Raw genomic sequence first — 13,132 nt, forward strand, 5'->3', positions numbered from 1 at the left:
AGCTCTGAGCTGGGCTTCTGTACTGTTTATGAATAAATGTCAAAACAGTGTCTCATCCCTCTGCTCCAAACAGCAAAACAAAACAAAATATGTATCCAAGAAGAAAATTATTAGCAGGAAACTAAACTGCTGTCTAACTTCAAGTATGAACGTTTCTGTTCCAAACCCTAACATTCTCCCGGGATATTGGTTATAAATTTGTCAAATCTGTTATTCCTTTGAAAAGGCTGTGCTCGATCCAGAAAGGGAACTGAGAAGGGAATACATTGCAGGGATCCCTATTCTCTGTGTGAAAACAGAATATATCTGAAATATAGCTGACAGAAAAGTGACACTGGGTGGAAATAAGTAACCTCGCCAGCCTTTCTGAGTATAGTTTCAGTTACATATGTAACTCAGCATGTGTGCCTCCCTCTTCAGAAGTAATGTGTTGCTGGAGAGGGATGTGTGAATGGCTTCGAAACACTCAGGGAATTTCCACTAAAGGAGGGTGTGGCAGGTGGGACTGACAGTGGCTCTGAGAGTTTTGGCTTTTCCCTGGTAATTTAGTTTGCTTGTTACGAGTAAATGCTTGGTTTATTGCAGACCCCCTCAGTCTTCGGATGTGGGTTTCCACTGCTCAGAAACCTCCCCACAGCCTTCTCTTTGCTTGGTGCTGGCATCCTCGCACATGGGGAAGATTCGTTGCTCACTTAAACCTGCAGCCGTGCCCATTCCCATCCCTAGGTGTGCTCTCTCAGTCTGTACAGCTGGTTTTCCATCCAAAGTGTTGTGCAAAACTCCAAGTTTTGCATATTTAATGGGCAAATCCTTATGCAATGCTGCCTCTGAAGCACAAATCCCTATTAATTACAGGGTAAATAAATGTTTGCCTCTTTAAAGCCAGTGGACATATTTAATTTTGGCTCCTTAGAGAACACCACATTCTCTTCCAAGGTGGAAGGTCACCCACCCTGTGTGGCGAACCAGAGATGCTAGGCACATGGGCATGTGGGGGATGCTGCTTCAAATGCTTTTGCTGGGCTTGGTTTGTGTGACATCTCTTCTGGCTCAGACATGTCGCGTGTGCTGGCAGAGTTGGTCATGAGGCAGTAGCTGCAGGGGTCATATTTCCCAAAGGTGCTGGGCAGAGTTGCCCAGTGTGCTCACACACACAATGATGTTCGTACCAAGGGAACCAAGGGAACATATCTGGCGGCTTGCATGACCCTGCTGCGCATGCTTAGAGCGTGGTGTCTTCTGAGGTTGTGCCTGGAGGAAGGGGTTGCATGAAGGAACCACATGCCCATCTCCAGCTCTAAATATACCTGCCAGGACACAGCTTTTCCCACTGGCTTGACATCCTCTGCACTGTCTGATGGAGGGTGCAGTCCCTGGCAGCATCATGGCCCTGGCCACCACCATGGTCCCAGGCAATGCCAGGGCATGGCCAGTGAGATGATATGGGCCAGAGACAGCTCCCACCAGCTGGACAGACAGAGGCACCTCTGGGGGCAATGAAAGGCATGGGTGTGAGTTGTGCCTTTAGAATCATAGAATCATTAAGGTTGGAAAAGACCCTTAAGATCATTGAGTCCAACCGCTGCCCTATCACTGCGAAGTCTACCACTGAACTGTATCCTCAAGCACCACATCTACCCTTCTTTTAAATACCTCCAGGGATGGAGACTCCACCACCTCCCTGGGCAGCCTGTTCCAATGCTTGACAACCCTTTCGGTGAAGAAGTTTTTCCTAATATCCAACCTAAACTTCCCCTAGCACAGCTTGAGGCCATTTCCTCTCGTCCTATTGCTTGTTACTAGGGAGAAGAGACCAACCCCCACCTCGCTACAACCTCCTTTCAGGTAGTTGTAGAGAGCAATAAGGTCTCCCCTCAACCTCCTCTTCTCCAGGCTAAAACCCCCCAACTCCCTCAGCCGCTCCTCGTAAGACTTGTTCTCTAGACCCTTCACCAACTTCGTTGCCCTTCTTCGGACACGCTCCAACACCTTGATGTCCTTCTGGTAGCGAGGGGCCAGAGAGCAGCCCCAAGTCATTCTTCTTTATCACTGTATTTATTAGTTGACTGGAGGTGGGCAGCACCTCTCCCCTATGCCGGCAGGTCTTTACCTGGGGGAGCAGGTCGCGTCCTGCCTCTCCTCTCCCGGGAGAGTGGTGGGGTGGCCTGCGTCCTGTGCTGCAGATGGAGGCTTTGCCATCTCCTCGGGAAGATGCTCAGGGGTGGGAGCTGCCTCTGTCAGCAGAGGTGTCTCAGTTTCACAGCTGTGGTGGCAGCAGGGTGTCACGCTGATGGCGATCTGTCCTGCTTGGCGTCCCCGGCAGGCGGGTGCTCTAATTCCTAGCAGACTCTCCCCACAGCAGCAGGCAACAAAGTAGATCCGGAAATTCCTGAGCTTTGGGAAGTGGGCTTTAATGTAATTAACTGCAATAGAAGAAGAGGTCAGATAATAGGGGCAAAGGTTTCTCTTTAAAATGAAAGGGGAGGTAAATGAAACCAGCTGCCCAGGAGCCAGTGCACTGCCTTCATTAAATATGGGACAGCACTCATGATCCCACGCAGCAGATTGTGGATCTTTCCAGAAAACCATTTTAAAGGCAGCACAAGTCCCAGAGGAGACAGGATGGGGATGTGTAGCTCCAGATTCACCCAAATGCCCAGGTACCTGGCACTGCCCTTCTCTGGGAGGCTGTGTGCACTCTGGCCTTACATCCTGCCCAAGAACAAGGGCTTTTCTGGCTGGCAGCTGTGCTCAGCCCTGCCTCAGTAGACCCTTTGGCAGCAGCTTTTTCAGGGTGCTGTTCCTAACTTTTGTCTTTGTGTCTTGAGTCTCACGCTGCTGTTCCAGACAGGGATGGTGGCTGGAAATTGGGGTGGTGCATTTCCTCACACTGGCACAAATCCCTGCGCAGCCTTTGGCAGAGTCTTCCCCCTGCACCATGCTCTCGTTTGGCCACCTCCAGAGAGATACGAGTCACACCTCCCTTTGCAAAGTGCACTGATCCCATCCTGGGTTTCTAGGGCGTATTCAGATTAGGTTTTTAGGAACGGGATAATGTAAATGGAAGGGGGAGAACCGGCCTCAGCTTTACATAGTATAATAGGGCACCCAAAGTGTCTGTACATGCCCTTTCCTCTGAGATGTATGTCTCATCTAGGATTTAGTTGTTAGATCCCTCTTTTCCTTGGCTGGCTCTTCTCAAGTTCCTGCAGATCGTCTGTCTACAGAGACAGTGGCATCAAACTGGGGGGACACGATGAGTCAGTTCTGCATGCAATTATCTGTATCTCTTCTCTCCCGTATTATGAGAAACAGCATAGTCTGTGCCCATGGTAGGCATGCTGAAACCTAGGCTTCAGGGCCAGCTCTGGTGCTGCATCGTACTCAGAGCCCACTGGAAGATCTGCCAGCCTGTGTTGGAGCTGAATAGCTTGTCCATGAGCTACGTGTCCTCTGCCTCTGCAGAGCTGTCGCTGCCAGAGACCCCTGCTCACACTGGGGAGGGTCTGTCCATTCATCTCCTTTGGCACTCAGACTTCATTGGCATGGGGAGAGGAGGACGTGGATGCTGCGGCCCCTAGGGCTGGCTCAGCCCGGCTGCCTGTGCACTGTGCTGCTGCCTGGGGAGGTACTTGTCAGTGCTGGAGCTCTCTGCAGCTGCTGCTGGCTTTTTTGGAGGTTGGAGAGTTGCGACTGTTTGGGGTTTTTGGTTTCGTGGTGTTTTTTGTTTTGGTTTTTGGTTTTTTTCTTTAAAGTCAAGTGCACTGAGTCATTGTAAATATCAGCAAAGCTGCAGCCTTTGCTCCTGGGAATAATCCACGCCTAACGAGCACTTCTCATGCTTTAAAGGCCTGTCAGTTGTTTGCATTTTGTGGATTTCTATACTGCCTTTACTGACAGTTAAAGTTCTCAAAAGAAAGCGCCCAAATCTCAGCGATGAAGCCTACAGCTGGAAACAGCTCATCTGTTCTCAAGTAGCCCGCTACCAGGGAAGACCTCCGTGCCTCTCTCTTCCTCCCAAGCCTTTTGCAACTGGTGCCATTTTCCCTCTTTCCCAGTTTGGGGACGTTGAAAGTACCTGTTAGTGTCCAAGAACTTCCCAGGCAGATCTGCAAGAGATCCTTGCCCATCTTACAGAGACTTGTAATTGTCTCCATGATCTGTTTAAATACCCAAAGCCAAAGTGCTCCTCTCCTCGCTCCCGCAGGAGAAGATTTCCTGATAATGAAGCAAGTTTGTTTTTGCCCTTCATCCCTCTGCCAGTCCCCATTTCTCTGCATTGTTAATGAAGGTGTCAAAAAAACATAACCATGGCACTGTCCTGGGGCATTTCGCTTCTCTGCAGGGTCTCAGCTGTGCTCAGCACAACACCACCTTCCCAGGCTGCCTCCTCTGTGCAGTCCCTGGGAGGGCCGAGCCTCTTCTGGGGCTGCTGCGGGAGAGATGTTCTCCCTTGGCAGCAGAGCTGTAGGTCAAAGCACACCCTGTGCTTGGACGAGATGATGAGGAGATGCATGCCTACCTTTGCTTTCCGAGGGTTTTTTTCTGAGATCATATTGGCTTGCACAGAAAAGCTGAACCCTGCAGAAAGCCTTCTGTGTTGGAGAGGCCATATGTGGACTGAGGTATCTCTAACTCTATCTTTTCCCATTCAATGCAACCTTATTTTTATGGCCTTTCAGCCAGTTTTCGGCCCAGGTGATGGAGTTTTTAGTCCACAGCAGTCTGAAAAAATTGTTTCTGTTCAGTTCTTAAGTGCTGTGCTAAAATCCAAACATCTGCCATCCCCAGAGTCCATTGCTTTGTAATTTTGTCTTAAAAAGTAATCTCTGTAAACCCCACCACTGCCTGCTGCTTACAGATCTGCTCTCCTCCCGGCAGCCAGTGGTTTGATAGTGTGTAAGTGATTGGAATGATTTCGAGCACTTCCCAAGTCCCCCCTGGAGATAATCTCTACCCTTAGCACTTTCCAGTCAATGCAGACATACAGAAATGCATCTTTGCTCTTTCCCTGGGCTACACAATGTTGGAGAGAAACTGGGCATGATCCCGTGGGGACACAGCAGGGACTATGCATCTGGGGGAGGATTGGCAGAAGAGACTCTCTTCATTTAATGCATTTCTGTTCTGGGCCAGTTAGTCCTGGTGTTGCTCCCCTTTCACCGCAGCCCTGTGCAGCTCCAAATGCATTTACCCTGTTACCTGGGCAGTGACTTGGAGCACTGAGATGCAAAAATCCTCTCTGAGCACTCGTGTACGTTGCATGTGTGCTGGGTGCTCTGGCTGAGGCTGTTAGCCGGCAGCATTCTTTGGGGATGTTCCTGCATTCCAGCACCCAAGTGAAGCAGCCACTATGGCCACTACATCTGCTTGCTGGTGCAGATGAGATGCATGTTATGGAGAAATCAGCCATGGAAAGCTGAATCCACCTCTCTTCAGACCCCAGGCCTTCAGCCCGCTATGCATCCCAGCACCCATGGCTGCACTGAAGTCTGTGGAGAGGAAGAAGGGTCTGTGTAACTCTAGTGGATGTGGCTCCAGCAAGGGATGGGAGGCAGTGCCTGCCAGCCTCAGCCAGAGCTGCTGTAATTGCCATGCACCTCCGCCACTGCAGCACAGCTCTGACATATGCCAGGGCTCGCTGTGTTGAGCAGGGGATGCACGCTGAAGATTTGGGAGGAAAGGCTCAGAAACTTTCTCTTGCAAAACCTATTTATCAGCCAAAGAGCCATCCCAGGGGTATGCCAGTGCATGCTGCAGCAGATGTCCCAGTGTCCCTGCATGGCTGGGTGAGCCTCTGGGAGATGTGCAAGGGCTGCCACGGCTTGTTGCGTGGGGGCAGAGGTGCCAGCCCCAGACGCTTCCTCAGGAGGAGCCAGCTGGGATTACCTCCAGCCACAGGGCACTTGCACTCCAGGACAGGCTGCTTCACCTTATGTCCTGGAGCCAGGAGACCGTACTGAGGCATTTCAGAGCCTTCCTTCCATCCTTAGAGACAAATGATTCACATCATGATTGGCAGCACTATAGCTGTGTTTTAAATAAGCAAGGACATGGAGAGCAGGAGTCAGCCCTCTGTATGGGAGATGTTCCCTGGCATTCCCAGGGCAGAAGCAGTTTCTGTGAGAGCAGGGCTTCCCCTGCAGGTCACGGACACAGCATTTCTTGAGTCAGGGATTCTGCTGTGGACTTTGCTGGGAGGGCAAGCAAGGAGAGTGCAAGTGGTGCAGGGGTGCTGGGAGCAGGGCTCATTCTGCTGCTATATGTCCTCAGTCCATGCACCCCACAGTCACTAAACCTTGCCCAGAAACACCATCAGGGCTTAGCCTGGAGGCTTGTTATTGCAGCAGCATGTCCAGGAGCAATTCTGATTCTCAGACCAGAAGCGGTTCTGCACAGTCCCTGCTGCAGATCAGCCATTGAATGGAGAGTGTCCAGTTACCCAGGCAGAGTTAAGCAAGTGCAAAACTTCCTGTGGTTTCTGCAGTGCAAGATGCTCTGCATTCAGGGTGCAACCACCTCACACACTTTTTTAGAGATTGAAAGCATCTGCCAGACACAGGCATGGCCGGAGGGCCAGGTCAGGGCAGGGTGCGAGCAGGGGCTCCCCTGGAGCAGAAGAGTTTTCTTGGTATGGGGCAGAAGCAGGACAGGAAGATGTAGTTCCAGGCAAAACTACTCCCAGCTGTCTGATCCTTGTCTTTTTATTTTCCTTCCAGTTACTACATTGATGGTAGAGTGGCCAAAGTGACGGACTTCCTGAAAACGCGCCTGTTAGATACACTTTCTGACCAGATCAGGAAAATCCAGAAAGTGCGTGAGTGCAAAGGGTCTGCAAGGAGCAAGGAGCAGTGTGTCTGCAGTGACCAGCCTTGGCACAGCTCATGGCCGGGGCTCTGGCCTCAGCACCGACATGCTCCCGGGGGAGCTGGCATGGGGCAGGGATGGAGGGTGGCTGCTGGGGGCAGCTGTACTCCCAGCTCAAGCGCAGCCAGCCCTCACTCAGGGCATGGGAGGGAAGTCCAGGCAGCATGGTGCTGGCTGTGGGGGGGGATGTGCAGCGGGTCGGGAGGAAAGCAGCAGCGGGCTGCAGCATGGCATGGGCTGTGCAGGTGTGCCAGGATGCAGGCTGGATGATCAGGACAGGGACAGACACTGCCGTGCAAAGCCATTCTTAAGCAGCTGACTCTCTCCAGTCTCCCATCCATCTATTCCTGAAACTTGCTCCCAAGAACGAGGAGAGAAGGGAGCAACCAGGAGATACCAAAGCAGCCAGAGCAGGGCTGGTGCTGTGCCTGCTCAGGATGGGTATCCTGCTGCAATATCTTGCCTCACTTTCTCACAGTGCCTAAAAATGTTGCTTGCAAATTTGTGACAGTTGTATTTCCAGGGTGATTTTCACTAGCAGAGAATTATGATCATTATGAACAACTGTTTTTTTTTCCCTGATGATTGTGTTTTGACTATGTTATAAAACCCAGCTGTTGCTGGCGTACTGTGTCAGAGCCCATGGATCTGCCTGGTTAGCTCAGCCTACAGCAAGTGCTACTCTCCCCGCTGGTCAGGGGCACACGGTTTCCATCTCTAGCGACTGGATAGGGCACAGGAGCTTTGCGGGGTCCCCCTACTTCAGCTGATACGGGGGCCAAGGCTGTGACTGGCCCACTCAGCCGTCAGTCTGACAGAAATAAGGAACACCTAGTAAGTGGGAAAGGCTTTAGGGACTAGAAGAGATGTCTGTCTGTCTGTCTTGTCTAGGTTTTCATATCATACCAGTCATCACAATGTCTTACTGTTGTAATTCCTGCAGGGAGAGACCATAGGATGAGTAAACAATTCAAAGAGACCCTGGGAAAGGGGATGTGCGGGTCAGCACAGCAAAACTGGAGGAGGGGACCCACTTGCTGACTCCCCCAGCGCTAGGTGGGAATCCTCCACGCATGTGGATGATCCTCCCACTGAGGGGACGCATGGTGGGGCAACCAGCGGGATCAGTGTGGGGGCAAGCAAGAGGCACTGGCTGGCCCTGCTCCCACTGGGGGGACATAACCCCACCAAAAGTGATGGCATGTGTCCCACCTCTGCCGTGGGTTGGGAACCTGCTGAGGAGGGAGCAAGAGCCCCCAGGGTCGCTGGGCAGAGTGCTCCGGAGAGTGGAGCATGGACAGCAGGATGGTTGGGGAAGATATTTGCTGTCCTGGCCTTGGGCAGCTGGGTGGTGACATCCCTGGCAGGACAGGACACTGACCCTAGGGGCTCTCTAGACCCCATCCATCCCCCGACCAGTGGCAGTGAGGAGCTGCCCTTGGCATGGGTTGGGGGAACGCTCACACCTACAGGGCAGGATTTAGTCCGTGCAGGGCAGGGCCGGGGAAGGGGTCTCCTGGGAATGCCAGTGTGGCTGAGCAAAAGCACAGCACTGGGTGCTAATAGCCTCCAGCTTGGCTTTGAGTCCATGCATCCTGCCGGGGCTGATTAGAGCAGCTGGGCTTGTCCACTTCCCTGTTTTATTGCTTCCTCTCCGACGGGGGAAGGTGGCGGGCTTAGATAATTACAGGCAGGATGCCAACACCTCTGGGGCTTCAGTCAGCGATGTCGACTCTCACAGTCTGTGAGTGGGAGGCAGCCCAGAGCTGGCGTATTTAACATCTTTGAGGGATCCCAGTCCATCCAGCACATTCCAGCGCTCCTCACTAATGGGGCAGGATCCATCAGGCTGCACAGAGCACTCCTCAGGCCGCTGGGTTTGCAGACATCTGGTCACAGGAGCTCATCACCCAGCCTGGAGAAGTAGGATTGCGGGAGAGAGGACAGGGCATTGCATGGTGCTGCAGGTTGCTTGCACTGGGAGAGAGCAGCTCTGGCCATCTGAGCCCTCCCATCCCGCCTGGCATCTCACAGGTTTCTGCACTGCCAGCTGGAACCTTGTAAGGGGTGAGACAGCATGCTCAGACCTGCATGTTCCGTCTGTGCCAGGGACCCCTTGACACTGAAGAGCCCCTCCTCAGCCACAGGGCTGGTTCTGTCTGTGGCCAGGGACATTGACTGCCCAATATTCCTCCAAGTGGCTCCAGTTCATGTCCCAGTGCTCCCACGCTGCAGAGCCATCAGGGCTCAGGTGTTTCCTGGTGCGGGTGGCCACCTTGCATAGGGGCATAGAGAGCTGAGGTGACGTGGCAGGGCAGCCTGTGGGACAAAGCGCATGGGGAGGCAACAGGGAAAGTGCAGGGTCTGGGTTTGGGAGCATGAGAGCACATTTGGGAGGACGCGTTAGGAGCAGCTCCAGAAGGTGGGTAGCGGACATGGAGAATGAGGACCAGTCTCCCACCACCCAGACACCAGTGAAGACACCGAGTGACTGTGCCAGGGTTGGACAGGCACTGACTGCCCAGCATCGGTGTTACCGAAGGTCTCAGTAAGCTTTCCTGGAACATCACACAGGAGATGTCTGCCTTGGCTTTAAATCACAGGTTCATGAGAGTCATTTTGGTTGCTTTTGTGTCCCACACAGGTAGTGAACACATACACGCCAGGGAAGAAGATCTGGCTGGAAGGCGTTGGTGCAACCTCGGCCGGAGGCATGAACAACCTCTCCGATTCCTATGCAGCCGGGTTCCTGTGAGTTACACCAGCTTGCCGGCACCAGGGCACTGCCACCCCCAGGGGCTCTGCGGGCTCCGGTGCTGCAAAGCCGCTGCAGCCTGGAGAGGGCCAGCTCTGTGCCCAGAGACCCCACCTGTACTCTCCCTTGGTACTTCCCCGGCAGCCTGGGTACTGTTATTTTCTCCATAGAATCCCTATTACCCCTCTTCAGCTCTGCTTTCCTGTAGGTGAACCAGCTTCTGGCATACTCAGAGAAGCAGAGCAAGGAGGGGACTGCTCGTGATCCCACATGGGTACCCATGGTGTGCCCGCAAGGCATGGGTGTGAAAAGGGAGGTGAGATCCAGGCATGCCAGCTCCAGGACCCAGGGCCAGCATCCTGACAGGCTTGCCTCACTCAGCAACTCAGGATTACCCAGGCCTCTTCCCACTCTGCGTTTTTGGTTCAGCTGCAGCCACGCATCCTTGCATTGCCGGGGCACATGCCCAGGGAAGCGCTTGGCAGGACTCTGCTCTGGTGTGGTGGGTTGACCCTGGCTGGATGCCAGGTGCCCACCAAAGCCCCTCTGTCACTCCCCTCCTCAGCTGGACGGGGAGAGAAAATATAATGAAAGGCTCATGGGTCAAGATAAGGACAGGGAGAGATCACTCGCCAGTTACTGTCATGGGCACAACAGACTCAACTTGGGGAAATCAGCTTAATTTATTAACAATCAAAGCAGAGTAGGGTAATGAGAAAAAACCCAAATCTTAAAAAACCTTCCCCCACCCCTCCCTTCTTCCCAGGCTCAACTTCACTCCCAATTTCTCCACCTCCTCCCCCCAGCAGCGCAGGGGGACCAGGTATGGGGGTTGCGGTCAGTTCATCACACGCTGTCTCTGCCGCTCCTTGCCCCTCGGGGGAGGACTCCTCACACTCTTCCCCTGCTCCAGCATGGGGTCCCTCCCACGGGAGGCAGCTCCCCCAAACTTCTCCAACGTGGGTCCTTCCCACGGGCTGCAGTTCTTCACAAACTGCTCCAGTGTGGGTCCCTTCCATGGGTGCTCCTTCAGGAACAGACTGCTCCAGCCTGGGTCCCCTGCGGGGTCACAGCTCCTGCCAGCAAACCTGCTCCAGCGTGCGCTTCCCGTGGGGCCACAGCCTCCTTCGGGCACATCCACCTGCCCTGGTGTGGGGTCCTCCACGGGCTGCAGGGGGATATCTGCTCCACCGCTAACCTCCACGGGCTGCAGGGGCCCAGCCTGCCTCACCATGGTCTTCCCCACGGGCTGCAGGGGAACCTCTGCCCCAGCGCCTGGAACACCTCTGCCCCTCCTTCTTCACTGACCTTGGTGCCTGCAGGGCTGTTTTTCTCTCATATTCTCACTCCTTTCTCTGACTGCAATGTCTTAGGGTTTTTTTCCCCCCTTCTTTAATATATTATCCTAGAGGTGCTACCACCGTCACTGATGGGCTCGGTTGGCCTTGGCCAGCAGTGGGTCCATCTTGGAGCTGGCTGGCACTGGCTCTGTCAGACATCGGGGAAGCTTCTGGCAGCTTCTCACAGAAGCCACCCCTACAGCCCCCCTGCTACCAAAACCTTGCCATGCAAACCCAATGCGTCTGGAAAGCATTTTCTCTCCTTTGAAGCCACAGCCGTTCCTGGCTCCTGGGGCTTGTCTACTGGCACGATACCGTGGCACGGGCATGGGCATCCTGCTGCAAAGCCCCAGTTCAGATTTTCGGAGCCAGCTGTGGTCATGAAAGATGGAGGAAGGTTATCCAGGCTCTGGGGGGAGTCATGGAGATGTGTCTGGGGTATCGGGGCTGTGGCAGGCTGCGAGGGTTGGAGACTTTGCCCAGGGGGTGTGAGGAAACAGGCTGATGCAATGGTCTGGTCACACCTGCTGAGGTGGCAGGCACAGGGTGCTGGCAGGCTGGGGGGACACCCCAGGCTTCGGGCACAGGTCTGTGATGCCGGCGTGCATGCAGGGCTTGGGCATGGTGTCAGGACATGCAAGCTGAGCACAGTTGAGGCAGAGTTGGCTGCAGCACGGGCAGAGGTGTGCAGGAGTGCCAGGGTGGGGATGGTGGGAGCCAGTTAATACCCAGCTCACAAAACCATTTGAAGGCTTTGGCTCAGACACTGGGAGCAGACGCCAGGTCAGGTGCATGACAGCGATGCCATATGCCAGAGGGCAGCTATGCTGCCAGCTCTGGGGTCCCCCTGCAGCAGCCTGACCCTGCTCCCTCCATCCCCAGGTGGCTGAACACGCTGGGCTTGCTGGCCAGCCAGGGCATCGACGTGGTGGTGCGGCACTCCTTCCTCGACCACGGCCACAACCACCTGGTGGACCAGAACTTCAACCCCTTGCCGGTAGGTCTGCCCGGGGTATCGCACTGGTGCTGGCTTCTCCCCACTCATTTGGGGGGAGGTTTCTTTCCTTGTGGCTTGTCCAAACTCGGCTTGGAAATTAATTTTTCCAGATCTGTTTCTTGCAGTATTAATAGGAGACGTTAGTTCATGTGAAATGCAACATGTTGGAGGCAGATGGGAAAGCGTTACCTCTCTAGCTGAAATTTCATCTACTGCCCAGGGTCGGTAGCATGGGAGAGAGGCTGATGCCGCCAAGGGGTGCCAGTGCGGACTGCGGAGACAGAGGGAGGGAGGTACGTGGCAGGACCACACATGGCACAGGGCAGGCAGCTGGATCAGTAGTGGTGAGCTGGCCCGGGGGAGGCCAGGCCAGAGACCCAACTTCAGATCTCTAGAAACCGAGATGAAGGGCATTTGAAGGGCATTCCCAACTTCACAGGGAGCAGCAGTTCTCACCAGTGCCCTGCAGCACCCCTCTCTCTTCAGAAACGCCTGGGCAAAGGAGAACTCCCAGCGCACATGGAGCTGATAAAGAAACTGTATGAAAACCCCTGTTAAAAGGAGCAGGTTTCCTTTTTGTCTTTTTTTCGGGGGGCTAGTAAATACCCTGTCTTGTAAGTGGAGAGCCATGCAGAGCAGCTGTGTGCTCTGTATCTCCCCTGGATGGGATTTATAAGTCCATGACCTGGCAGACACTGCAGGGGGGGCCGGGGATCCACGTCGGAGAGGTGCACAACCCTGCTGCTGCGAGCCTGCCTTTGATGCTGCACTGGGATCTCGGGGTGGCTGCAGGGGAACAGAGGCTGAGGGAGCAGAGTCTTGGTCAGCTCTACCTACTCAGCTGGTGAAAACAGCATCCCTGTGGCAGCATCCCTCAGGGTCAGGGGAGGATGCAGAAGGTTTCTGCAACACAACGTCTGTGCAGAGCCCCCCAGCATGGCCTGGTGGGTGGCTCCAGTGAGCAAACCAGTGAGCAGGAGAGCAGAGACCCCTGCCTGTGCTGCTCCAGGTATCTCCTGGAGCACTCTGGGCTGCTCCTGCACACACCCCTCTGGCAAGCATACCTGCCAGCTCTGGGGCCCTGGGCTGGGGGGAGCCTGGGGGGCTTTGAACTTTGTTTAAGATGAATCTGAGCCTGGAGCAAGCACTTGATGGATTTCCTCTGAAGAGCCA

The 13,132-nt window shown here is 54.2% G+C and overlaps 1 protein-coding gene across 11 annotated transcripts in view; it reads left to right on the forward strand.

Annotated features, from left to right (window-relative positions):
* Window positions 1-13,132, forward strand: part of HPSE2 (heparanase 2 (inactive)) — a 114,073-nt gene that overhangs the window by 87,868 nt on the left and 13,073 nt on the right. For 8 of the 11 annotated variants that reach the window (XM_075108175.1, XM_075108176.1, XM_075108177.1 and 5 more), the window contains 3 exons: window positions 6,720-6,813; window positions 9,512-9,618; window positions 11,845-11,959. In XM_075108175.1, the coding sequence (XP_074964276.1) occupies window positions 6,720-6,813; window positions 9,512-9,618; window positions 11,845-11,959 (316 nt within the window). Of the gene's footprint in view, window positions 1-6,719; window positions 6,818-9,511; window positions 9,619-11,844; window positions 11,960-13,132 lie in introns of those variants that run through there. The other 3 variants (XR_012662920.1, XM_075108183.1, XM_075108182.1) reach the window with 3 other exon arrangements.

The sequence above is a fragment of the Phalacrocorax aristotelis genome, chromosome 12, assembly GCF_949628215.1.
Source record: "Phalacrocorax aristotelis chromosome 12, bGulAri2.1, whole genome shotgun sequence".
Taxonomy (NCBI): domain Eukaryota; kingdom Metazoa; phylum Chordata; class Aves; order Suliformes; family Phalacrocoracidae; genus Phalacrocorax; species Phalacrocorax aristotelis.